Source organism: Passer domesticus, chromosome 1, assembly GCF_036417665.1.
Source record: "Passer domesticus isolate bPasDom1 chromosome 1, bPasDom1.hap1, whole genome shotgun sequence".
NCBI lineage: Eukaryota > Metazoa > Chordata > Aves > Passeriformes > Passeridae > Passer > Passer domesticus.
In genome coordinates this window covers 53,248,278-53,274,827 of record NC_087474.1, presented here as the reverse complement: position 1 = coordinate 53,274,827, position 26,550 = coordinate 53,248,278, and the positions used below count along the sequence as shown (strand labels likewise).

Here is a 26,550-nt window from a genome sequence, read left to right as displayed (position 1 = left end):
CAGGGAGAGAAACTTTTCTGTTGTTTCAGGTTGCTAGAACTAAGTCTTTGGAAAATAAGTTGGATATGAACTGTATCTTACTCTGTCTGACTGCATAGCTTCTAGACTTCCAAAATGTTTATGAACCCACTTATTTTTCCTTTCCTTTCCTTTCCTTTCCTTTCCTTTCCTTTCCTTTCCCTCCTTTCCTTTCCTTTCCTTTTCCTTTCCTTTCCTTTCCTTTCCTTTCCTTTCCTTTCCTTTCCTTTCCTTCCTTTCCTTTCCTTTCCTTTCCTTTCCTTTCCTTTCCTTTCCTTTCCTTTCCTTTCCTTTCCTTTCCTTCCTTTCCTTTCCTTTCCTTTCCTTTCCTTTCCTTTCCTTTCCTTTCCTTTCCTTTCCTTTCCTTTCCTTTCCTTTCCTTTCCTTTCCTTTCCTTTCCTTTCCTTTCCTTTCCTTTCCTTTCCTTTCCTTTCCTTCCTTTCCTTTCCTTTCCTTTCCCTTTCCTTTCCTTTCCTTTCCTTTCCTTTCCTTTCCTTTCCTTTCCTCTTTCCCCCCTCTTTTTTAATGTAGATTACGGGATGGGAGAAACATATATATGAAAGATAAAAGAGAGGAAAGAGTTCTACTATATGTTCTTGCCTTTCTTCTGTTCAAACTTTGCCAAGCTTCTCTTGGGAATAAGACAAGTAGATGAGTCTCAATATGAGAGCCACTAGAGATCTATGAGGAATTTCCACAGTTCTTACATAGACAAAGAAAAATAAGGTGGAAAAGTAAAATAAATTTTGTGTCCTTTTCTTTCCCTGATCATAGCTAGAATTGGGTTATTACTATCTAACAGGAGGACTTTTAACATTCAGAAAGTGAGTTTTCAGTGATTAACTAGATTTGCAAGCTTAAGTGTCCCTGAAAACTTCACAAACAATGAATGCCTCCTCCTGCTAGCAAGGCTTTGAGGGAATTTGGGAAGAAGGCAGAGGGGAGAAAGGATAGCCATGGATTTTTGCCTTCAGAAGACATGAGTACCAATTCCCACCAGCTCAGGCATGCAATAGAAATCACAATAAATTTTCCAAACAGAATGTCACAGAATGGTGTTGTACATATACCAGCATGGCAAAAGGGATCTGTACGGTTTGATAATGCAAATCACTTGAGTTACTTTGTTGAGTTATTCTCACTGTAGCTAATGGTTTTAGAGAAATGTATATTCATTATCTTCTTCATGTTATCTTGATTGCATGTAAACAGTGGTGGTTTCTCTCATTTGAATTGTCTGCTTGGGACTGGTATAGATCTGACAAACAAGACACTTTTAAATGCATGATAAATTTATGATAAGAGGGATTTGCTGGGTTCCAAGGATGATGTGACCACGTCTAAAGAAATATTTAAGTCAGATGTGGACTCAGATCCCTCTTGAGGGAGACAAAGGGAGTGGTTCAGCATTTTCTGGGACCTTGGCAAACAACAGTTTTCAAATGTTCCTCCTCATCTTTATCAGAAGGTGTCATGATGGTGACATACTGTATCAAACCTATGGAAATCAATTGATTTCTTTTTATTGAAATCGGTTAAATTTGTGTCACGCCATGTAAAAGTTCACTGCCCATATAGGGTATCCCTGGCTACTAGGATGAAGCAAATCTCTAGAGAGGGCAATTTCCCTTTGCAGAGAAAATGTATCTAATTCAGGATCAAAACTGCAATTTGACCAAAACAGGCATGTATTAAATAATCTAAATACTTTTGTAATAATTAATTAATTCATTCATTCATTCATTTTTAATCAGCAGAAGCAAGTTTGAAGGTAAAATTCTTAAGCAGTCAGAACCAGGAAATCTTCTGTGGGAATCCACACTGAGAACAGTAAATGCGTTGGCCAACATGGAATTGAGCAACATGACAGCAAACAGAGGGCCAGAAAGGACTGCAGGGTGTCTGTTGTTTTGAGCATCAATTCAGACATGGTTTAGTATACGAAGTGCTACCATGGATCTTATCTCTTGACCTGCTGCCAGGTTAATTTCCAAGCTCAATATTTCATTCTGCCAGCCTGAGTAATCCATGTTTTTGTGTGTCTGATTATACCAGCTCTGCTTGCTGTTTGTGCAAGGCATGCTCTCCTCCATGTGAGAAGTCAGACAATCCCTCTGTACAAATTTCTGTGTGATTTGGAAGCAAGCAATAGTCCATGAGAAGAGAAGTTTTGACACTTAGTCAAGCAGTCCTACTTTTTAACAGGACTTTCTAACAGTTCTTTCTAACAGGACACAGTCTCACAGAATTGAGTTTTGGGGTCAGGATTGTAGGAATGACCGGTCCAATATATTATAAGTTACTTTATGTATTTGAGCTGTTCACAGGAGTAGATGCCCAAAGATGAATGCTTTCTGAAGCAGCCATTAACACCTCAGTTCAAGCTGAAGTTGAACTATTTAAGCTCCCCCTCACTCTGCACTGGCCCTGCTCTGCACTGAACTCATATGGTGACCCAGATTAGGGAGCTCATCCTGCCAATAAGATTATTTTTCTTGTGTTCTCCCATTAACCAGCTTTTAATGGTCACCCCATCTGAGGCATTGCACAGGTGCAATGAAAGGGATGCCAGCACATCATGATGCAGTAGATGCATAAACACATGCAGAAATAAGTGCTGTTGTATCTTCATGTTCTTCACAAAGGACATGATCTTTAAGCACAAAAGCATGCAGAAGGGGTTTTGTTTAGCATAATCCCTGTTCCTATACATGTTGGCAGTGTGATTGGTTATACTGAAATCAAACAGAAATGTGTACCCTTTAAAATTGATCACTAAAAGATGTTGATTCATGCCTGCCTAATATAATGTGTGTCAAAATGACATCTATTAACTCCCAGCAGATCTGGAGGACAGTTAGATCTTCACAGGATTTAACTTTTGGAACTCTTCTGTATTCAGTTGAACTGCATGAATGTCAGAGGGCAGAATCTGGCTGAGTGGATGTAAATTTGGGAAGAAATCTCCTACCCCTGGACTTGGCCTTTAAAAAAGAAAAAATCTCAAATATTTACTGAGAACTTCAATGAGAGAGAAACTAGTTGTAGGGGGTTTTTGCCTATTCTGTAATACAGACTAATATAGTCAGATAATAATTATGTACTGTTTACAGGTGAAACAGCTACATAAAGTTCTCAAAGAATTTAGACCATAAATAACTGGAAAGTCTTCGCTAAGCACCATCATTGCTGCTGAAATGACTAACAGCTATAATCATATTTTGCTAATCATATTTGTTCTAATGAATGTTGGGTTTTGTCATTTTTATTCATGACTTATTGGGCAGAAAATAATTCAAACCTATGACTCTAAAGGTATCCAGACCCAACAATCTTGCATCTGCTGTGCAAATGGGCCTTTACATCTTGACAGAGTGATGAACTTTTTGGTGAAAGTAGATAGTTGTCTGGTGATATGTGAATTGGCTCAAACAGTTGTGGGTCTGTATAAATGGTAGTGAATGCCAAAGAAATAATTTAGGGAAAAGGCCATGCAAAGTAGTATTGTAGAAGCTTTTGAGCCTAAGGGATTGTAGTGATGCTTAAGATTTTGCGCTGTTGAAGTGTACTTACTATGATGACAATGAGATCTAAAAAATTCCCTCTATCACCTGGGAGCATTGCTACAGTCCCACCAGATGAGGTCGTGGACTATGGAAGATCCTTGCCAGAAGGATTGCTTTGGTGCAATCCTTGTTCAGTATTCACTGGTCTTGTCTAATCTGTAGAGGATAGGAGTTTGATACAAAACAGACTGTGGAGCTGGCCTGTTTAAAAGACTCCTTGTTAGTTGAAAAGATAATGGCTGTCATTACAGGTGCGTTCTCAGGTGTTTGCAGTAGCACATGCAAACAGAGGGAGAAGACTGTGCAGGTCTGTCAGATAAATGAGTACTTTTCAAAAATCCTGAATGCAAGCTGTGTTTGACTACTTAGTTTGGGATGTGAATTCACTCCTGGCCTTTATTATCTCTGAGAAATTGTTCCTTAAGATAATAGAGAAGAAAAAATCTCATGCTAATAATGCTGTCACCTGCTATTCCATGTCATTAATATTTATTGCCATTCATTAAAAGAGAGTGATAATTTCTTTATGATCATTGGCATTATGGTAGTAATGCCCAGTATTTTTGTGTTCCATCATCAGTAAAATCCATCAAATAAGTTCAGGAAAATTACTGGATCTAGAACCTATGAATTTTCTAAAGGAGGTAGGAAAGGGGTGTTACTCTCCAGTTTGTGAGTCTGAGGACCCATGAAAAACAAGTTATTGTGTTTAGCCTGAGATTGTATAAATGAATCCACATCTGCTGCAGAAAAGTCTGGGGATTCAGAAACCAAAAGCCTGTGGTACATGAGGACTGAGAGCTGATTAAGCTTGCTCTGATATATGTCTTGATTTATGGCACTGCTGTCCTGACATTTTGGCACTTTCAAGCATACCGGCTTGAGAATAACACCAAACTGGCACATGGTAAAGAAGCAGAAAGTTGTTTGAATTCAGGCATTGATTTGGAATCAAGTTGTCTGTAAAACTGTGGGGTAGAAATATGGTGGAAAACTCTATTTGGTTTTTGGTGGAGAGCAATTCAGTGAGATCTGGCTTCCAATACAAACCCTCAGTTTTGGCCCTCTCCTCTCCTCTCCTCTCCTCTCCTCTCCTCTCCTCTCCTCTCCTCTCCTCTCCTCTCCTCTCCTCTCCTCTCCTCTCCTCTCCTCTCCTCTCCTCTCCTCTCCTCTCCTCTCCTCTCCTCTCCTCTCCTCTCCTCTTAAAAATATAAAAGTATATTAAAACAGAATAATGATGACAACACTTTTAATTACCTGCATTATTCCCACTGGATAAAATTAAAATAGCAAAAGGATCTTGAAACAGAAAGATTTTATTTTCAAATGCAAACTATGTACATGTTGTTTTGTCCCAGGATTTGCTCTCAATCCCCGAACACTGTAAACCCATGAAACCCAGGATTTGTGGTGGTTGTAATTGAACTCAATGTGTTACAACTGAAATTTGCTAGTCAGTAGAGAATTATTAGTAAAATCAAGATTTTCAGGGGTGGGTGCAGAGAGAGAAAGTTGTCTCTGGATTTTTTTCAACATGACTTTCAGCCTTGCTCAGAGGCAATAAAATGAGATGACACTGGGAAGAAAAGTACCTCACCAGAGCTTGTAGTTATTGTTGTTTTGAATGCTTATGCAGCTGCTCCACTGGAACAAGATTGATCCATTCCTTGGCAATGATCATTTTATATCGTTTCATATAGCAAATGCAATGCTTTTCTTTTAAGTTGTCCTTTCTGATGGATGTTATTATGCTGAATCTTATTGCATTATATTGTAGTTCTGAAATATTTAGGTATTTATGTCGCTGCTTAGTAAAAGAATAGAGTGTGAATATGATGTTGGGTTTGAAAACATTTGGCTTTGCAGGGTAGGAAAGTACTCATGGAAGATGAGCTGCTCCTAATAGGGAAATTCTACTTGGTGTTCCAGCATGAGAGGATGAATTGTATCGGGCCTTCAGCCTGCAGGATGCCCTGATGTGTTTTAACCCCTTGTGTTATTAGCAGGATGTGTCACGATTATTCTGACTTCCTCCACTGTTCCCATTCTAATACAAAATATCTTTTTATTCCAAATACAAAGTAATTATCAGAGAAAAAAATAGTGTTTAAAATTGCCTTATATTCTTCATTTGAGATTTTTTTTCCCTAAGAGCCACCCTGCATTTAAAAACATAAGCAGTTAACCCATATATTTTTAATATTCTTGAAACCACTCTTTCGAGGGTTTTTATCAAGGATCCTCCCAAAGAGGAGGAAACAGCACAGAAAAGGGGGAAACAGAGCAGGGAAGAAAAGCCAACCCTTTGGAGCTCTGTACTTCAAAAGGAAATTAATGAAATTTAAAATAGCACACCCTTTACCTAGATACGAGACATAAATGTCAGTATTCTTTGCAGTGACTAAACCACTTCTTTTTTCTTTTCCCTGAGTTGTGTCTCCCATAGCGGGTCTGTCTGAAGTTCTGATATGAAATTATTTGAATGCCTGGAGCTCAAGAAGAGGGCACTCCTCATTCTGCCCAATGTTGTAGGTTGCCAGTGCCATGTTTCACTCTCCGAAGGATGGGCCCTGCTCCTGCGGGTACAGTGTATGCATGCTCAAACAAGTCAGACTCTGCCCTACTTGATGGTGGCCTAATATTTTGGGGAGCTCTCCCTCAAAAGCCTGATGCAGAAACATCAATACCTACTAAAATCAGCAAGCACTGACTGGCATGCTGCTAGATGAACTCACATTCACCATGTTGTTCTCCATTTGACTTTTAAGTCTGCTGCTTGTGTCTTAGGAGAACTGATATTTGTGCTGCTTGATCCCTTGCCTGGCATTATGCAGTGACACAGCAGCACCACAGTACTCTCCTGCTTAGCCTACTGGTATTTCCAAACTGCAAGAGCTGTTGCTGAAGTGTTCCAGCATGGAAGTATAGGTAAGGACTGTTCTTTGAGACCTCAGCTGCAGTGCAGGCTCCCCTGAGAGCAAGCAGCATTCCTGCTTGAAGACAACTGTGATAAACTCCAGCCCCAGCTTATGACACAGCACAACCACTATGCTATTCTGAAAGATCAGGACATGTCATATAACCCAGTGCATGAGATCTCAAACTCTGTAAAAGTCAGAATACTTTAAGGAAACCTTCTTTAATACAAAGCAACAGGCCTATATCTTACTGCCACAGTTTGTCTCAGTGTTGCTATATGACATCAAATGAAACTTATGGAGGAGAAAGTAACTGCCATGAAAGGAATTTTCATGCTGTTCATAATAGATATCACTTGTTATTAACTAATTGCAGCTGTGCAGCTGCCAAGCCGGGTTTTTCAATACCAAACAAAGTTGTGTAAACTAAAAGAAAATATTTAAATTCTTATGAAGCCTTGAGAAGCCTTGCAAAGTCTTGCAACCTGTCTGAGTGGTACCACACTACTATCCACAGGGGTGTCTTACCCAGAAGCATAAAGAAGTGTCATTAGTGCTTCATGCTCAAGTTTATTTCAGTAGACTGCTCACAAGTGTAGGCTAACAAAGAGTAGGAATGTATTGCTACTGTCTGCTGTTTTGGGCAAACCTTGTCTGTGGACATTTTTCAAAAAGAAAGGATTCAGAAGATGCTGTTGTAAAACATGCACCTCCCGTGTTTCTCTGCAGGTAATCTATAGGCTGTTGGAGCCATGGAGAAAGGGTTTGCATTTGTCCTGCATCCAGTGCTTCACAGAAATCTCATCCAGAAGCCAAATGAAGAGTTAGGATATATTTCAGCAGTGAACCAAGAGAGCAGCATCAGCCCAGGAAAATTTTTGTTGATAACAGAGCATGTGCTCAGCTAGCTAAGGAGAATGAAAGAAAAAGATATTGTATCTATAAGTCTAAGTAAGCCTGTGGGTGTGCATTAAGGACTTAACTCAATTTGAAAAATGCTGCCCAAATTTGTTTCTACTGTGCGTAAAGTGTTTCTAAGCCTCAGATGAGCCATTATATTTATCCAGCATGACATCTGTTAAAATATTTTTGAATAAGGAGCCTGTATGGAGCATACATAATAAGATAGCTTTTGTGAGTATATATATATTCCTGATAGATGACAATGGCTCATTTGGAGCCCTCCCAATTTTACACTTTAAAGGAGTTTAGGAGATATGCTAGATCCCAGATGAAAACTCACAACAAAATGTAATTAGCGGAACAAAATTTAGTGCATTTGCCTGATGGCTACTTTTTACATCGCAGCGTGTTAATTTTCTTTCTTCGAAGTACTAAAAACAAGGGATTTTTGAGCTGGAGAGCTAATCACATTACAAAATCAAGCCTTGTTTCCCAGTCCTTTCATAAAATTTTTTTTCTTCACAGAAAGAAACCCGATCTGCTTTTCATTAAGAAAATAAAACAACCAGACTCATAAACCTTATAAACCTTGATCTTGGCTTGTATTCTGGCAGAACCCAGCTAACAGAAACACTGACTGAAATAGAATGGACAACTTTCTTGAGTAAAGATTTGTAGAATTGTACTTCTGGTTCACCAAGTTTCAGGCCAAAGCAAATTTTATGGCCAAGTTATAAATATTTGAAAAATGTGAAACATAATGGAAATGCTGACACAACCTTAACCTCACAGGCATAAGCAGCTCAGTGGTATAATCTGGCAGTGCTGTTTTGAAAATGGTTATATGATAATGTAATTCAGGCCTGGAGAACTTTTAGCTAAATGTATCCATATGAACCTAATTTACTTAGACATTAATACAATCATTCACATTCAAAATCTATAGTACTCTGACGTATAGAACAAGACAGTTTCTTTCTCCCTGATTTATATCAGTGAGATATACGTTACAGTACACAATAAATAGAATGAGTATCAAATCACTGAGGTGATGCTTTTTCAGTTTTCCTATCACTATTTACTGAGCAGTGTCACAAGAGCTATATCCTTCAGAGTGTTAATATGTAACCAGAACAAACAGAGAACATAGAGAGAAAAGTGGAGAAAAGTTAGATATACAAGCAAGAAAAAGTGAGTTATTGATTTTATTGACTGGTTTGTTAACTTCTGATATTGCAATAAAGCCTAATTTATTTGTATACAGAAGACTCAATTACATAGATACATATTATTTAAACAACTGGGTTATTTACAGGAGAATTACAGTTTCATAAATAATATAGACCTGCATTTCTCAAGCTGATGTTTATCCATTGTTACCACTTAGTGAGTTGTGGTATCCACAAATGCTCTTTGGAGGAAAGTCATTAGAATAATGTTAAGTAAAACCCCTGCTATTGTAACAATACATGTCCAAGGTACACATCAGCACATACAAGCTCTGTTCTTCGTAATGACTGAAATACAAATTATCGCATCCTGCTTTCTATGACTGGAGGAAGCAGCATGCTGGCAAAACTTGCCACTCCAACTGATATGCTCCTTTAGTCCAAGATTGTTCTGACAGCCCAACAGCACTCTGCACGTGGGATGAGAAGAGGTGGTGAAGGTCCTGCAGGAAATGGTTGGGCATGAGCCCGTCTTCCTTTAGCCAGATTAACACCTGATTTTTTTTTTTCCTTTATGACAAGTATAAGGAACAGACAGTGGACATGTTGGCTATTTCAAACCAGCCCTAGCTATCTTTATAAAACATCTTCTCTTGGCAGAGAAGCAACACAGCTGTGTTAGAGAGGCACAGAGCTTGCGCTTGTAGAGTAACATGTGAGCATACCAAGCCTGGCTTCTGTTTGCTCATTTGGGAGTATGGACAAAGTTAAAATCTGTTTGTCTATATGTACCTTTAAATGTTATCTTTATATTAGGTAAATATAGCTAGGTTCTTCTAAAGGGCTGGATGAGTCTAAGGCCAGAGTTCTTACAGAATAGTTTCAGAATCTTTTCTTTAAAAGCATTTTTAGAAGGAATCAGTGATTACTTTTTACCCAACTCCAAATTATGTTTAGTAGGCATGGAGACATAGTCTGAGATCTGACATAATCCTCAAAGTAAGTAATATGACAAATGGAAGCTGATGCTGGTTTTGTGTTGTTGAGTAATGGAGTTAGAATAATGACAGGACAATAATATAATAGAATTCTGCAAAGCTCTCGCTTGACTTTAAGTGGAAGTAAAATCATGGAAATTAGGAGGACAATAAAATAATGCTTTGCAAAAAGGATAAAGAAATAGTGTTACCCAAGTCTATTAGTGGCATAACACACTATGAATGCACTTAAATTAATAACATCTTTTTTACCAGTAGTTATTTTTCAGTTACTGTAATGCTGAAAAAATAAACAGAACAATAATATAAAAAATGAAAGTAATGTAGGAAACTGATTTGTATAAATTATGTATCTATATTTAGAGAGGCATATGAATATATGCAAACACAAGTATTCGCGTGGATTAGAAACATTTTATTCCATAAAATTGAATCCTTTTAGGATATGTCACAGTGCCCTATTGGAAGCAAGTTGCCGGCCACTTGCTATTTTGGCAAAGCTAAGTCGTATGGCTTCTTTTTCCTTTTTTGTTTCTTCATGGCCTGTTGTTACAAAGAGGTCTAGTCATGACAAGACATTTCCAACCAAGTGATCTTTTAATGAAATTCAGCTGTTCTGGGATGTATGCATCTTACATGTAAAGCTTTTTTAACCTTTGCTACATTCTCAAACCTTTCCTAGGAAACTAATCCAACACATTTACAATCCAGTGGGAGTTTGATTCACATAAAGGCAAGATAAACATGTTACAGGAACAGTGTCCAAATGTTTGTCAGTCACGTGGTTATTTCTATGGAGATCTATTTTGGGGTCTTTTCAATGTACAAAAGACTATTTTAGTGGCTGCTACAGAGTGGCTTATTATCACTGACTGGGAAATAGCTCCTCAAACCAGACACTGATGATGTTGGCTACTAACCTTTTGTATTTTTAGCTTTTGGTCTGTGGAGGAGGGAAGGACTGAAGGGGTGGGGAGGGGTACAAACCAAAAGCTCTTTGTGTGTGGTGTAAACTTAGTTTAGCGATGGTAAGGCTTGACATACTTTGCAAGACCTGGTGGTAAGACTGAATGCTCTTTAAAAACATATAGTGGCAAAAGCTCCTGGCAAAATTGTAAACAGTCACTACAACTGATTTCAGACAATAATAAAGAGAAGGAAGTTAATTCAGTTCATGATTTATGAGATCTGGAGGTCTGCATACCATAAGTTTCTGCAGCTTCCAGCCAACATTTTCATTTGAAATAATGTCTCACCCTGCTGAGCCACATCATGAGAACTTGCTGCAGGTATGAAATGGTGCCAGTGGCTTTTGAAAGGCTGTTGTATTTTTGTAGCTGGGACTTTGTGAAGATACACGTGCAGCTAAATAGATTTATAATGAAGACCTACCAGTTTTGTGATGTAGTTGGATCTGGGAGTGTGAGATCTCCTGCATACAGACTTGCTGCCACTGTTAAGGGATCTCAGCTGGACTTCTACACTATGCCACTCTATGGGATGGCTCTTTCAGGAGTCTCAATAAAGTCTAAACAGCTGAACAATCTGTAAGCACTTGATGGAGCTGCCCCACAGGGCTGTGTAAAGACCACAGCAGAGTGTAAAATTGTTAAAGACATTGCAGGGATGAAACCAGTGAACTCAGTAGCAATGGTGATAAACCACTGTTGTTTTACCATACTTGCTGGTCGGATTTCCCCAGTAGAAGTTAACATATATTATGGGGTATACTTTGCTGAACAGTGACTCTCTTGTGAGGTGTTTTTACTAGATTTAATTGAATACTTCCTTCCTTAACTGGATGTTCTCCTCTCACCAAACTGGGTGATTTGAATATTTTAACAAGTTCTCATTGGACTGATAAAATACTAGGTTCATTTACTTCCTGCCTTACAGCTTTTTCTTCCCAGTCCCTTGTCAAAGTTGTGAGTTGAATTACTGTCACTGGCTGCCTACCTGTGCCTTCTCTGTTGAAATTAGTCTACCAACATAGCTTGTAAAAAGCAAAATATGTCAGACATACTATGCTTTTCTTCCACCCAGAAGCCTGAATTACTGTGCACCAGAGATCATCTACATGTATTGCCTGGCTTTCAGTAGGCTGTAGTGCCAGCAGCCAAACACACATTAAGTAATGTGTGCAGGGTTCCTCAGGCAAACAGCAATATATTTCATTATAAGATATCTTCATAGTCTAGCTTATTTGGGGGAAGGGTACAGAAGTGTGGTGGGGAGGGGGGGGAGGGTGAATGTTGGCAAGTTGGGCTTTCGATGGAAATCTTGCCCTCTTCCCTATTAGGAAGGAAACTGATATGCATAGGTAAACACTGTAAAAAATCCTAAAGAAATTTAAGATATTTATAAAGATGGCAAACTGTAACTGTTGTTACAAAATAGATGTTCTTTAATGTGCTCACTCTTTGGCATTTAGTAAACTTCCAGGGATGGGAAGAAAGGAAAGTTTAATTTAGAGAAGCCTCCTGGCCTTCTTAGCTAGGGATCAGCTGCCCAACATGAAATAATAATGCATTCAACTGTCCATCTTCTGGTAAGTCACCTTTATCATCACTGCATTCACCAGCACTAACAGCAAACAGTAAGTATAAAATGTTGTATGAATTCAGAGAATGATAGGGTCTTTGTGGCCTTAATATTTGTGCTAATGCATACAGTATAAAAGGAACTAGAACTCTCAATATGAAGGGTCCAACTCATAAAAAATGTATGTACCACTAACAACGGATTTTTATCCACTGTACTTAGTGGGCGAAGAAAAGTAGAATGAGTCTATTTTGAATAAAGAACATACTTTTGCAATTATATCCCTTCACCTTTTCTGAAGCAGCAACACTTCTTTTCTCACATGAGTATTTGAAGTGGAAGAATATTCATATAGGCAGCAATAAGAAAAAACAAATCACATATGGTAAAGAGAAAAAGGAAAAGATGAGACAATGAAAGAGGAGCAAAAATAAAGATGGGAAAGAAGAAAATTTAAGGCCCTTGGGAAAACTGAGATTTTGAGTTGTGATTTTGTGCCTTGGTATGGTAGATTTTTTTTGGGTGGTAATTATAACTTGTGGTTGCCCAGAAGTCCTCTGTAACATGAATCAGTTTAATAGTCTGATTTTCATTATAAAAAGTCATGGAGTTTTAATGTTATCAGTCCTAATCCAGAAGGATGCAGGTGCATAAATACAAACCAAGCTCTGTGCATAGGGGTAATGAGGATCATGATTTCAGCTACTGCATGTGCCTTATGGGAGAAAATCCTTTAGGAGGAAATATCTCCAGGGACCAGGCAAAGACAGTATTCTATACTCTGGCAGAATGACTTTGAGCTCTCCAGATAATTTTAGTAGCTTTGCAGTAGCAAATACGAGGCAATTTCAGATAAATATAAAACTGTGGTGTTTTACTTACTTAAGTACTGAATGATACACTCAGTAAAGCAAATCTGCTCTATTCATACTGCTGTCTAATTCAATGCATTTTCAATGCAGGATTTTTAGCTCTTCTGTATAGGATATTGCATTGACATATATGTCAATATGGTAAATCAACATACCATTCCTTTATCACACCACATTTTCAAAGGTAAACTAGAAGGACTTTGTACATAGATAGGAGAAAATTAAGAATGAGATCTATGTACGTTGACACAATCTGACATTGTAGAAGATGTGCACAGCATTTGTATGTTGTGCTGAAATGACTGAACAGTAAAATCATAACATCAACATTGCAATTTTATTAGGTTTCAGAGTTAACAAGTAATTGCTAGTAGTAATTCTGCACACATCCAGAATTCTACACACTTGTTTGTGTCTTTTGTGAGGTTGAAATTGCTGCCTAAAAATAAAAAATTAAAAGTGCAGGTCAGCAGAAAAAGATTAATTGCTTAATTGTCTGTGTGATAATCTGATACCTAGGGAAATTTTATACAATCCAAAGGAGTGAATTTTGTTTCACATCTTGGTCATGGACTGGAAAGAGACAACTGTCTAACAAACTAAATATGGAAGGTCTAAGCTTAAATTAATATCTTTTGTGGAAAAATCATTATTCTAATATAATTTATGAGATTGATTTTCTTTGCTGAGGTAGCAGGAATATTTCATCTCCTCTGATAACCACAGGAAAATACTAATGTAAAATGGAATCAGCATAAAATCTCACTTTTGTCTCCTCCAAGTATTGTAAAATTTAGGTGTGTTTGTGAAATTTTGTGTAACAAACTGATTATTAAGGTTTCACAATGTGGTAGTTTGTGCATGCTTCCTCCTGACATGTTCAAACTCTGATGCAACAGGAAAATGAAAATAGTGAAATAAAGAGCCAATATGTGGTGGATTGTGGCAGAATGGAGAAGGAGTGTTATATTTTTTTTTTTCATTATCAGTTGAATCTTTTTCTTTCAGCTATTAAATTTTGTTCAGCAAGATTGCTCTTGGTATAATTGCTGAGAGTTAAAGTTTCATTTAGTGAAGAGCTGGGTTACTTTAATCAGAGATGATGGACTTTCACACACCATACCTGATCATTTGAATTGTATTAGTTGATCTATTTACTTTCCTTTAAAAGTTTTTTTTCCTCTTGATTATGATCTAAATGCAGCAATGTTTTGCTCAGATTGTTTAGTTTATTATTTTTTTAGTTTTAAAAATGTAAGACTTTTTTCTCACAGGCAGTATTTTTACTTTAATGATTTAATTCTCAAAGCTGTATCTTTAATGTGAGTTGTCTCAGTGAGTATGAAAAAAGTCTCCTTTTGATTTCTTATTGTTATGGCTGCTGTGAGATAAATACAAGTAATTTAATGTCACATGGTGGAACTACCTAAAGATTTAATATCAATTGTTGCTTTGCATTTGAAATATTTTCTTATATCTCAGAAGGATTTACATATTCTTTTGATCACTGAAAATCTAGTATTATTGAATTTGATCCAGCTCATTTTTCAAAGCATTGAGTGCTAAGGAGAGGTGGTCCAGCATATCCCTGGTTTTGATACAAATGTGAGACATATTGAATTCATTCAGGAAGACCATGAGGTAGTTGCTCATATCCAGGTCATCTGCTGAGATTAGTCCTATGCTTTGGTGTGAGCATTGGCTTTGGGCGAGCTTTGGTGCAGAGTTTGAGAAGAGATGCCAGGGTGCATCATGCCTTTGAGCAGGCACAAAGCACATATGTGCAGAAGAGCCAGGGTAGAGCTGGACGTACAAGTTCAAAGCACTCCATGCTGTGATGCTGTTCCGTACCATTTTTCTGTCAGCTGCATGTTCCTTGCAAACATCAGAAACCAGGTGAGACAAGGGCAGCTGGGACAGGCATTGCATCCAAGTGAGGATGCTGGGGAGCATGTGCAGGTTCACCTCGTCAGAGGTGCTGTACCCCTGGAGCAGCCAAGGAGTTGCAGGGCACTTTTGTGTTTTGACCCATGCCTTCCTGAACAGTGGATCTAGAGCTGAAGAGATCTGCTAAATTGTGCTTATTTGAGACTCCCTATTGGAGTCTCTTTTCCCCATTAGTTGTAAAGTGGGGCATTGGAGCATTTTTGCCTTCACAGGGCACTGGGAGACACTAAGAAATGAGTTACCTGTTGTGTTGCTGAAAATGTGTAAGAAACAAGATGGAAGCAAACTATGGAAAGCCTTTTATAGCCAGTATATTTACAGCTGTAATTTTGTATGAAGCTTGGTGGCCTTGAGATGTGGATTTTTTTTTCTTCTGATGTTTCTCTTGTTATTTTCTCTTTTCTAAACCAGATATTGTGCAACATGGCTTTTCACTTTATTTGTGGAATTTTTTCTCATTTTGATAAGGGGAGAAGAAGGTTGCCTTTGTTTTACTTAGCTATATTTTAAATAATGTTTTATTTTAAGAAGGATATTTTAGAGTGTTTACAATACACTTCAGTTTATTTTTATTGTGTCATGCCCTTCCAGTCCCTTGGTGAGATGAGAGGTATATATTATATAATTTATAATTAATTTATGATGAATCACATATGATGAATACTCCTTATTAAATATTAAAGCCTTGTCTACAGTCATGGCAGTACTATGGCAATGGCATTCTTCTCTGTTCATATGGTACTATTGAGCAAACTCATTGACTTAGGCTGTGTTGTCAGGACTCAGTTGTTATAAGAGCCCTGCCTAGGCGAACAATGTTAAGGAGAATTGGCTCTCTTTTCAGAGTAGCAGCCCCGCTACTGCCTTCCCCTGCCCCTTGTGCACCAGGATTCGGTGTTGTAATGAGAGTAGGATTTCTGCAAAATGTAGCTAGAAGCAGAGATGGTACTGCTGGTAGTTCCCCAGCTCTATAGGGGTTGTTATAAGTCCTGGTTCCTTGCCGACAGACCCCTCACTGACACAAGGCTGAGTGGAGTTGGAGAATAACCTAACAGGAGGTAACAGTAGGCCTGGATCAGACAAGTGGAAAATCTAGGCTAGATTTTGACAATCCATTTTTATCAGTGAGGACTGGAATTTGGACACAGGAATAATTTACCTGCCAGAGGTCGTTCCAGCATCTGGAATTAACCAACTCCCAAATAAACTCCGTAAAACAGTGGCGAGATACAGTGTAGGGGATTGTGTGCTGCCAGTTTAGGGCAGTTGGTCTTAATGAAGGCATTTTCCAAATTCATAGCAATGAACCTCTGAAGCAGAAATAGTAGAGAAATCAGAAATAGAGCTCCCTGACTTCTCTGAAATCAGGGGAATCCCCCCAGTCAGAAATATAAAGCAGAAAAGAAAAAGTAGCCTTTTAGTGATGTTTTGTGCTCTGCCTTGCCTTCTTCAGAGTGTTGACCTATGTGTGTCAGTGAATGCAGCATACAGCAAGGAAAAAATGCTGTCACTGTGTGATGCAACAGACATCACCCTGAAATTCTTGCTTCACTGTATTTAGTGCCAGCCCAGCAGGCAGATTTTCTTGTACATTTTCTTGACTCTTAAGTGTCTGTTATAGCAGGTAGATTAGAAGGGGCAGGTAAGATCTGAGAATTTCAGTCAGAGAATACAGGATTGATAATTTCATATAGGATGCCATATAAGACCACATGGAAGTGTGTTCTGTTTTCCTGAGATGACTGCATCCTATGGGAACCAAATTAGGAGCAGTAGGCAAAGCATTTGAGCCCTGAAATAAAAAAACCCAAAACAAACACATGTGGTGAGTAACTGTATGTCAGGAATGTAATCCTATGTGATTTCAATTAGTACAATGAAAAAGGAAAGCAATGTCATTAATTTTGGCTTGATGGTCCAATATAACCAACTTCTGGTACATAAAGATTGTGTGATAAAATATTGAAAAATCCTTACGGTACAGATAATATAAATCAGTGGTTCTTTGGATGGGCACCATGGAAAAAAGAATACTAAAACACAGGCATATTACTTCAGAACTTCTTACATATTTTCTGAGAGCTCAAGGTTTAAAAATTGCAATAAAATCTAATTCTAATGACTTTGGTTTTGCTCTTTTCCCAAAGATTTCATTGGATGATTTAATGATATGACACATTATCAAGAGTTTGTTTTAATATTAATTAAATCACACACATAGGCAAAACTCACAACCCTTAAAATTACATAAACAAAATTTACTTATAAGATTTGATCTTAATGGGGAGTGATATCTTCATTGGTATTGAGCCTTGGATCTAATGTCACTTTATACATAGAGCTGTGAAGATTGAAAAAAAAAAAAGACCATAACAGTATGTGGAAATTACCAAAGGAAAAATTATGTTTAGTAACATAGCACTTTCTTTTGTATAGGAGGAAATCATACTGGGGAAACCCTGTTTTTTGTCTTAGGGGTGGCATCAGCACGAGAATTGTTATGCATTTGAAAGAAACAGTTTTCACTGAATTGCGCGTGTCTAGTTATGTTTTTCTCTTTTCATTTAACTTGAATGAGTAAATTGCAGATAAAAAAATTAGTGACTGTGTCTCTTTTTGCATGTTACTAAGCAGTTGTCGGAATCCTCACTGATTATAGTAGGTCAGCTTATACTCATTATTAAATGACAATGGTCATTAAAATGGCAAACATATTTCTGTAGAATTCCCTTTATAAAATGTCAGCAGGTTTGTATGTTTTTATTAGTTCCAAATCAGATATTCCAATAGACAATTTGTAAGTATTCCCAGAGCAATGTCCATTTCTGAATTTTTGAGACCACACAAAGATATTACAAATTAATCAGATTTTCAGATTTCTGCATAATAAGTCTGCACATTTATTGTTTAATCCAATTCTAGAATGCTGTTATGATTGACAGCTTGCTGTAGAGATGGAAGTCAATTGAATAATATGTAGCAGTCAATTTTATTTGAACCTTAATATGGTGAAGGTGTTTTTTTTTTCCACATTTCCATTATTTATAAGTTGTTCCCCTTGGAGAATATATAAAAGAATTTGTTTTAAATGAGCTGATAATACCCTCTTTAAAATTTATGACGGAATTGTATCCTTTTTCCTTACAGCACAAGGGTGTGCCAAGAAACTGTTTCTGAATTATCTTGCTATTCATAGGACAAACATTAGAAAAGAGCATTTTGTTAAGGTTTACTCAGAATGGAATTTTAACCACTCATCAGGAAAAAAACAAACCAGAAGATATCGTACCAATCAGGAAACCTGATGCCATTGCCAGGATTTTCTTTATAAGAGACCACAGTACTCTTACAGCTACATTTGATACTTGCTGTCATTCTTACAACCACAAAAATTAATATGGGCCTGATCATCATCACTGAAAAGTTGGAAATCAGTTGAGCCCTTCACCCAGAGGAAATGGAGGATTGGGATGTAGTTTTGAAAACATCTTGGTACTTTCTTACAACTGACAGGATGTTTTTGTTTTTTGTTCCTCCCTTTCAAATCTGTATTGCAGATTTCAGCAAAATTTAGCAGGGCTGGACCATGTTCTATGCTTAGCAAGTTCCCATGGTATAATTTGATTGCTGGAAATGGATCATTTCAGTAAATGCTGGAAATCCTTGGTTTTGCAGAATTTTGCTAATCCTCCACATGCAATTTTAAAAATAAGCTGTCATATGGAAGCATACCAGTTTTCATAGTACCTTTTTATTGTGTGTGGTAGAGGCCTTGCTGCCTCAGTAGCTGACAAAAGAAAATACTTTATTAAGATAGAAAGTAGATGTGACTTGATTGTTTTTCAGATAATTTTTGCTTTCAGAAATTGCAATGGCTGATGCTCACCTAAGCATAAAAAATGCAGTTCCTACACACACAGAGTGCTCATGTGCTGTATGTAAATTGATGTATAATGCAACCCACATTAGCTGGGTTGATGATAGCTTCAGTTTCACTGCTGTCACATTTCTGTAACTCTTTGAATGAGCTGGCTGGTCTGAATGAACGTTAGCATAATTTATGCAGCTGATAAGCGATTTGAGTGTTTGAGTTATTGATAAAGCACTTTAACATATCATTTTCAGCTTCATGTTATGTGACATCAGAGTAGAAGGTAATGTGGCAGTCCCCAGGCTTGATATTAAAGTCAATCTATTCTCTGGATTTCAGAGGCCAGAGGAAACACAGTGCTGCCTGATACAAGCCCAGCAGACCAGCACCAACCCAGTCAGTCCCATCCTACATTCCCTGTTGGGCCTCAGGTCAGTATCTTTCTTTTTAACTAATCAAGATGTGCAATTTGATGAACAATAAATAACTGTGATTGATCATCTTTGATGTGTGTAATGCAGAAAATGTGAATCTCTTTGGCTGTATTCAGTGGTACAAAAAGGGAACACACGTATCATGTATATTTTAAAAGTCAAGTTTGGCAGGATTAGATTTTGTATGCCTTTCTAAAATAAAACCTAAGAAGTTTTACATATTTAGGAAGTAAAAATATTTTAATTTCTTGTGTCAATTACTTCTGAAATAAATATAATAATTTAATATTAAAAATCTTGTGCAATTTTAATGCAGAATTATTGTCTCTGACAGTTATGTCTGTCATACAGACTCCTGTATTAATAAAGGTATTTCATTATCTTTTATGCCAGATATTTATTTTCTTAAGAGTAAAGTGTAGACATAGTAGTATTGCACTTTATAAGATTTTAAAATATTTCCCGTCTCACGTCACAATTTTGTCCAAGTTCAGCTATACTCTAAGAAGATACTCAATATTCTTCCACTTCCCAGGACAGTCTTGGTCCACAAAGCTTCTGGTAGCTGTCACTAGTGTTTTCTACGATTATCAATCAGTATACAACCAGGGATTTTTGGGAAATGTTGGCATTTATGTACTTGTAGACTAAGTTGAGTTATGTCTTCTTTCACTCATAAATTATCTTTCATGTATGTGTAATGAATTTTCCAGTCTAGATTCAGCTGGGATTGCTACTATGCTGTTTGAGTGAGGCTTACAGTTTCAGACTGTCATATTTGTCAAACTTTTCTGTGTTGGTGAAAATGTATGCTTTAAGATACTGGAAGCAGTGCATGTCTGTAATGGAACATGAAAAGATCTCAAGCCAGAAGGTTGAAAGTGTGTAATACTGAACTATACACACTAAAATAGGTTTGTATCTCTGTGGTTTCTTACAGCCACTACTGACAGCCCAACAGTTAGCCTCAGCAGTAGCAGGGGTGATGCCAGGAGGCACTCCAGCCCTGAATCAGCCAATCCTTATTCCTTTCAACATGGCTGGGCAGCTGGGGGGCCAACAAGGACTCGTCCTAACTCTACCTGCAGCAAATCTCACCAACATCCAAGGACTGGTAGCAGCAGCTGCAGCAGGAGGCATCATGACTTTGCCATTGCAAAATCTACAAGGTAAGTAATTTTCATAATTTTTCTAACAGGTTCTTTCACATGTTTTATGCCATCTGTTTCTTTAAACTGAGTGATCTCTTTTTTCAAATTAAATGTTGCTCTCCATGAATATTGCAAAGTAATACCTGGATTGTTTTTGAATGCTTGAGAGATACTTAAGGGCTATTTGCATTTTTATAGAAACATATTGGAGGTTGGGTCTTGCATTCTGTGGGTCAGTAATACGAACTGCTTGAATGACTCATTTGGTTTCTTTGTCATCAGTGATCAATGTTCTCTACTCACAGATCATTTGGAGATTTCAAACTATAGAATAACAGAATCATCGAATATCAAGGGTGTGGAATGGACTTCTAAATCATCTTGTCCCAACCCCACCTGCCATGGGCAGAGACACCTCCCCCTAGACCAGGTTGCTCAATGTCTTACCCAATCTGTCAAGGTTGGGACATCCCCAACCTCCCTGGGAAACCTGTTCCACTGTCTTATCACCCACCCCCAAACATTTCTTCCTAATATCTAATATAAATCTTCTCTCTTTCAATTTGTACCTATTATTCCTTGTCCTATCACTACAGTTCCTGATGAGGAGTCCCTCTCCAGCTTACTTGTAGAACCCCTTCAGACACTGGAAGTTTGCCACAAGGTCTCCATGTGATCTTCTCCTGGCTGAACAGCCCCTACTTTCTCAGCCTGTGTTCATAGGGAAGGTGCTCCAGTCCTCTTAAAAATTTCATGGTCCTCCCCTGGACTTGCTCCAACAGCTTCTTATGCTGGGGACACCACAACTGTGCATACTCCAGGTGGGATCACATGTGAGCAGAAGGGCAGAATCAGCTCCTTTGACCTGCTGGCCAGGCTCCTTGTGATGCAGCCCAGGACTGGATTGTCTTTCTGAGCTATGAGCACACACAGCTGGCTCATGTTAAGTTTTTCATCACCTGTCACTCCCAGGTCTTTCTTACCAGGGCTGCTCTCAATAATTTCTGTGCCCAATCCATTGATGTGTCTGGGATTGCAGTGACCCTGGTGTAGGACCTTGCACTTTGCTTTGTTGAACTTCATAAGGTTTGCCTCAGCCCACATCTCAAGCCTGTCAAGGTCCCTCTGGATGCCATTATCCCTTCCCTACCAGCAAGTTGACTGCCACACACAACTTGTTTCACCACTGCTGATTAAAGCACCTGTATGAATAGAGGCAACTAAAAATACAGTATTGCATGAAAATAACTTTTTACAAAATTTACAATAAAATCTGAGTTTTTTCATCTGTCATCCATGCCCCAGCTATATGTTTTCATTCTTGCTATGGGAGGTCTGCTTTATCAATAAGGTTCTGCCATCTTCATTCACATTGTTGAGAGAGTTGCATGACTCCAAAGTAACTAGGAAAAAATTAATTTCTATGTATCCTCTCTATTGTCTGAGCTGTACCATGCTTGCAATGGTTCTACCCTGAGGGACCTGCTACTTTTTCCCTGTGGTCTAAAATCAGACTGGAAGTAGTTCTGTAAGATCCCTTTTTTTCTCTGTTCAATCAGTATGTCTAACACTGTTAGGAACAGTACTCAGTCCAAGTACATATGAAATAAAATACAAATGTATTTATTTACTATTCCTAACTATGTTGATACTTCTCAGAATGCAGTTGCTGCTGAATAGAAAGGAACAAAATATAGCAAGATAAGTGTTAGCCAATATTTTACAACAGAATTGTATAGTTTTAATAGACAAGGACAGAAAAGTGATAGTCCAGTGTGAAAGTGATAAAGGTGTGAGCAGGAAGTGTAAAAATAAAGCTTTAACTTGTTAGCTTTATTTATTTATTTAGTTAGTTAATTAGTTGGTAAAATGGTAATTTAAAAAAATTAATCCTCTGCACTGTGCCCTGAGTATCTTTTAGCCATTAAACTCTGGTGGCTGCTGATTACCAGATGTATTATTTGAAGCACCAGATTCTACAGGTTGTCAAACGGAGAAAACAAAGAGACAGCTCTTGTGTTGAACAAACTCCCTTACAAAGCACATGCATAGTACTCTCACCTGTTGGGAGCAACTACTTGCCTTTACCTTGTGCATGTTTTAAAGTTTAATGTCAACAGACCTCTCTTATCATAGTTGTAAATGGTTTTCACTTTAATGTTTAAAATAATGTCTCTCTCATACCATTAAGCTGCACCAAAGAACCTGTCATTCATAAATGATAGATGAAAAGGACACACTAATGCACAAATTTTGCTTGTTTAAAATTTGAGAGTGCATGTAAAGTAGGAATGGGAGATTAAAAAAATAATGCAAGAACAGGAGTGGGTAAAAGCAGATATAACAAAGTGAAGGGGAAGTAGCTTTTTAGCGTAGGTGGATGATGAAATCTTTATGAAGAAACAGGCATTATAAAAATGTATCCTTCCACTCTGGAGTGCTCCAGGTTAGAGTTGCTGGATATGTAGTATTATAAATAAACATAAGCTTGTGCAGTTCTTACGTCATTTATTCATCCCATGTTGCAAAGCTGGAGGGTAGGGATTAAACCAGGCAACCTTTGCTCTTTAGTTTAGCCATGGATGTCTAATTGCCAGCTAAAAGATGTAACTTTGCTGCCAAATAAATTTTGCAAGCAATGACCTTAAGAGATGAAAAGGTTTCCTTTATAATCTTTACAGGTAGATAGAAGCCTGGGATCAAATAGGGACTTGCAGGAGCAGCAGGTTCAGTTCCCTGTCTGTGAACACAATCATACCTTCCATAATGTATCTGAAAGGAACAAATCTCATAAATTTATTTAGTTGTGTTGTTGTTTGTTGTCTTCTCTACCTTTCCTTCCCAATCTTCCAAGCAAGTGCTACTGCCTGACCTCAGTTTTTGGAAGTGAAACTGATACACAAGGCAGAAAAGTAACCGGGTCAAGATAGCTCCTACTCTCCTGAGTCACAGCTGTAAACTGCCATTGCTTGCTCTGTAGCCCACTGTCCAATGCATGCATAAATGAAGATAAGAATCAGGTGAGAGTGTTGTGTGATATCATCAGTTCCACTGAATCTGATTTTTGGTCTCTGGTTTGTTTCTGTTTTGGTTTGGGGTTTTTTTTGTGGTTGGTTGAGAATAAACATAGAATGTGTGTTCTGTTTTGCAGACCATTTTATAGGTATACTCATAAAAGCCCATGCTTGAACACAGTTTGGTAACTCCTGCTCTTTTGACGAAATTAGACCATAATCATCGGTTTCCATCTCTTAACCTCACTCTAGCATGGCCAACTTAGATAATGGGACGACATGTTTTCATGTTGTTTTCCAACATGTCTTAATACTCCTGTTGTCACATCTGCTCTCCCTGAATTTTCAGTGAGGTCAAGCATAGATGTCCACAGCTCCTGTGAGCTGGGTCTTCTACTGTCTTTCTTGTCTTGTAAGTAAACTTCTAAAACTCTTCATGGCAAACTAGCCCAGCTAGGTAACTCGAAAGATACCCTTAAAACTTTTTGAATAATGTATAAATTCAGAAAAGGTCTGATCTGACAGAGTACTTGAATTCATACTGAATGTTGATCAAGGTAATTCTACTATACTTTTTGTGTTCCATATACATGTTTAAATGATTTTCTTCTCAGGAACATCCAGGTCTGGTTCAGGGTAATAAATATGAGACCTCAGAGTGCCTAGATAAAACAAAGAAAATTCTTGTTTGTGAAAAGAGAAAAGAGTACTCAGCGATAGGAATCACAGATGAGAAATATTAAGTACATAAAATGAGAAATCAAGAGTTTATTTTAAAATGGAGCAATTAATGATTGCTCACACCGTATAACTTAGTGGTATTGCCTATTCTTCACTTGCCAGTTACCTCTAAAAATGTTTTTTCTCCCAAATGTGTTTGTGTTAACTTGATCAGTGGCTATATGGATCCACCAATAAGTTGATAGGAATTTCATTGCTGTAAATGAAAAGAGGTTTAGACCAAACCTCTTCCAAAATGTCTTTTCTACTTCTTCTACATACTTGATTATTTTCTGTTCATTACAGCCTGGCATTTGCAATATACGCCACTATGCTGTATCTGTTCCCTGAGCAAATACATCAAATGTAGGTGAACAGAAGGAACAGAGGTGAATGTGTAAATTCTTGCTGTGAAACTTAGAAAAATATGTTTTCCCTGGCTTCAAGTAAGCAAATTTCATATGCACAACTAATATGCAAATAATACAATTCACTGAGGTGGGAGAGGGTGGCAGAATAAAAGTATCTACCTTAGTGGAAACAGAAATCCCTGAACATAACACCTGTGGAATTTTGAGTTTTGAGAAAACAGTAAAATCAGCAATAATAACTTTTTAGGGTAATCCACTAAAAGCACTGAAGATAAAAGTGTGAAAACTACCCATAAAATATGTCATCCCAAGAAACTTACAAACCTGATTTCCACTCAGCATTTCTTAGAAATGGAATATAGGTGGAATATAGCCATGCTTTTCTAAAATTTTGCAGGTGCTACAACTATAATGATGTTGTGAGAAGGGGAAAAGTGAGTCAGGTGCTCCACAAGACAGTGTGTTTCCTGTCTTCTGCTGTTAGTTCATTGCTTCTTGGCCTGTCTTTATTGACTTAATGCAGAAAATAGTCTGACAGCTTCCCTCTTAATCATCCAAACTGGTGGGTATAAGTACTCATCTTCCTGCCTTTAGGAAACTTTTCTATGGGCTGAACAGTTTCAGTTTTTGCGTCTCTTTTGCCAGGTCAGATTTCTTTTGTTTTTGGGAGGACTATGTTATTTTTTTAAAAATTTCTATAAAATTTTATATATTTAAAATAACTATTAAAATAGTTATCCTTCTCAGGAGACTCTCCAAGGGACTAGTAGTTGCTTAATCTGTGTATTCAGTAATGCCTGGGAACTGATATTAATCAAAAGACATTCTCTCCTTAAACCCATCTCAAGAAACCTTTTGGGTGGGGGAGCTGAGTTTGTTCTGACTTGTTTTCTTTATGTCATTTTAACCCTGTGAATTTCCTGTTGACATAACTGAAAAATGGGAAGGCATTCCAGTCCTGGGGAGTTGTTAACCACTATCCTCTCTTTTTAGTCTCTTTTTAGTCTCTTTTCCATAACAACCAAAGCAGTTTTAGCCAAAATGTTAGCATATTTTAGCTATTCTTTAGTATAGCATATGTGATTGAAATTAGAAAATGACTATGTGTTGGTTCTGCATCACGGAAGTGATATTATGGGAGAGGCTGTTGGTAGTTTCCTCTGTGTCTGATAGGAAACCAATCAGTGGTTGGCTTTGGGAACTGACAATCTGTTGAACCACTGGAAAGCTGTACACCCTTCTGTGAAAAACACACGTTAAAGAAAAAAGAAAGTGCTTAGCCTTTCTTCTAATCCTGTCTCACAACAAGAAATGAATAAGTACATTCTAATGAGTACACTAGTGATTGACCAACACTAAACCCACTACAGACAGTGGGTTTTGTCAGCTCACTGCTGGGTGCTCACTCACCATAGATAACAATCTGGGAGTCTCTCTGCAAAGGGCTGGTCCAAATATATTTTATCACACAGCAGTGGTGATATTAGATATATGTGTCTATATGGAGAGAGGATGACACTGGAAGCTTGAAAAAAATCAACAAGCTGGATACTGTAGCCTCATGACACTGAAACTTTGTGTATTTTATTTCCACTACCCATTGTACTGCTCCATGAGTGGATGTCAATAATTTATTTACAAGTCAAACTTTCTCAGTCTTGAGTCATGAAAGAAATGAGAACAAACTATCTCTCTAAATCACTAGTGAAAGCTTCAGTGCTGAAAGGAAGGCTTGCATAGCTGAAAATGTGAAATCATTAAATTACATTATTTAAACAGCAGCAGGTCATATTTTAGCAGCAATACCATGGAAGGCAAAATGTATTAAACACCTTGAGAGATAAGAGACAGCCATTAAAGTGCACTGATATGGGTTACAGTTGACACAGGTAGTGGTAAAAAAAGTAAGAAGGCATTTTTTTATATGGAGATCAATCAAAAAGAACGTTAGGTAAAGACAATGGTAACAACAAAAAAACCCGCACCCTATTGTTTACATTTATTGGTCTTGTTTCCTCTGAACAGAGATTTGTATTATTAATTGTACGACAGATAAA

At 37.7% G+C, this 26,550-nt stretch overlaps 1 protein-coding gene across 2 annotated transcripts in view; it reads left to right on the top strand.

Moving 5' to 3' along the window:
- The window catches only part of POU6F2 (POU class 6 homeobox 2), a 251,731-nt gene that overhangs the window by 54,042 nt on the left and 171,139 nt on the right, over positions 1–26,550 (top strand). For both annotated transcript variants that reach the window (XM_064420667.1, XM_064420662.1), the window contains exons 2-3: positions 19,143–19,234; positions 20,178–20,406. In XM_064420667.1, the coding sequence (XP_064276737.1) occupies positions 19,143–19,234; positions 20,178–20,406 (321 nt within the window). The remainder of the gene's footprint in view (positions 1–19,142; positions 19,235–20,177; positions 20,407–26,550) is intronic.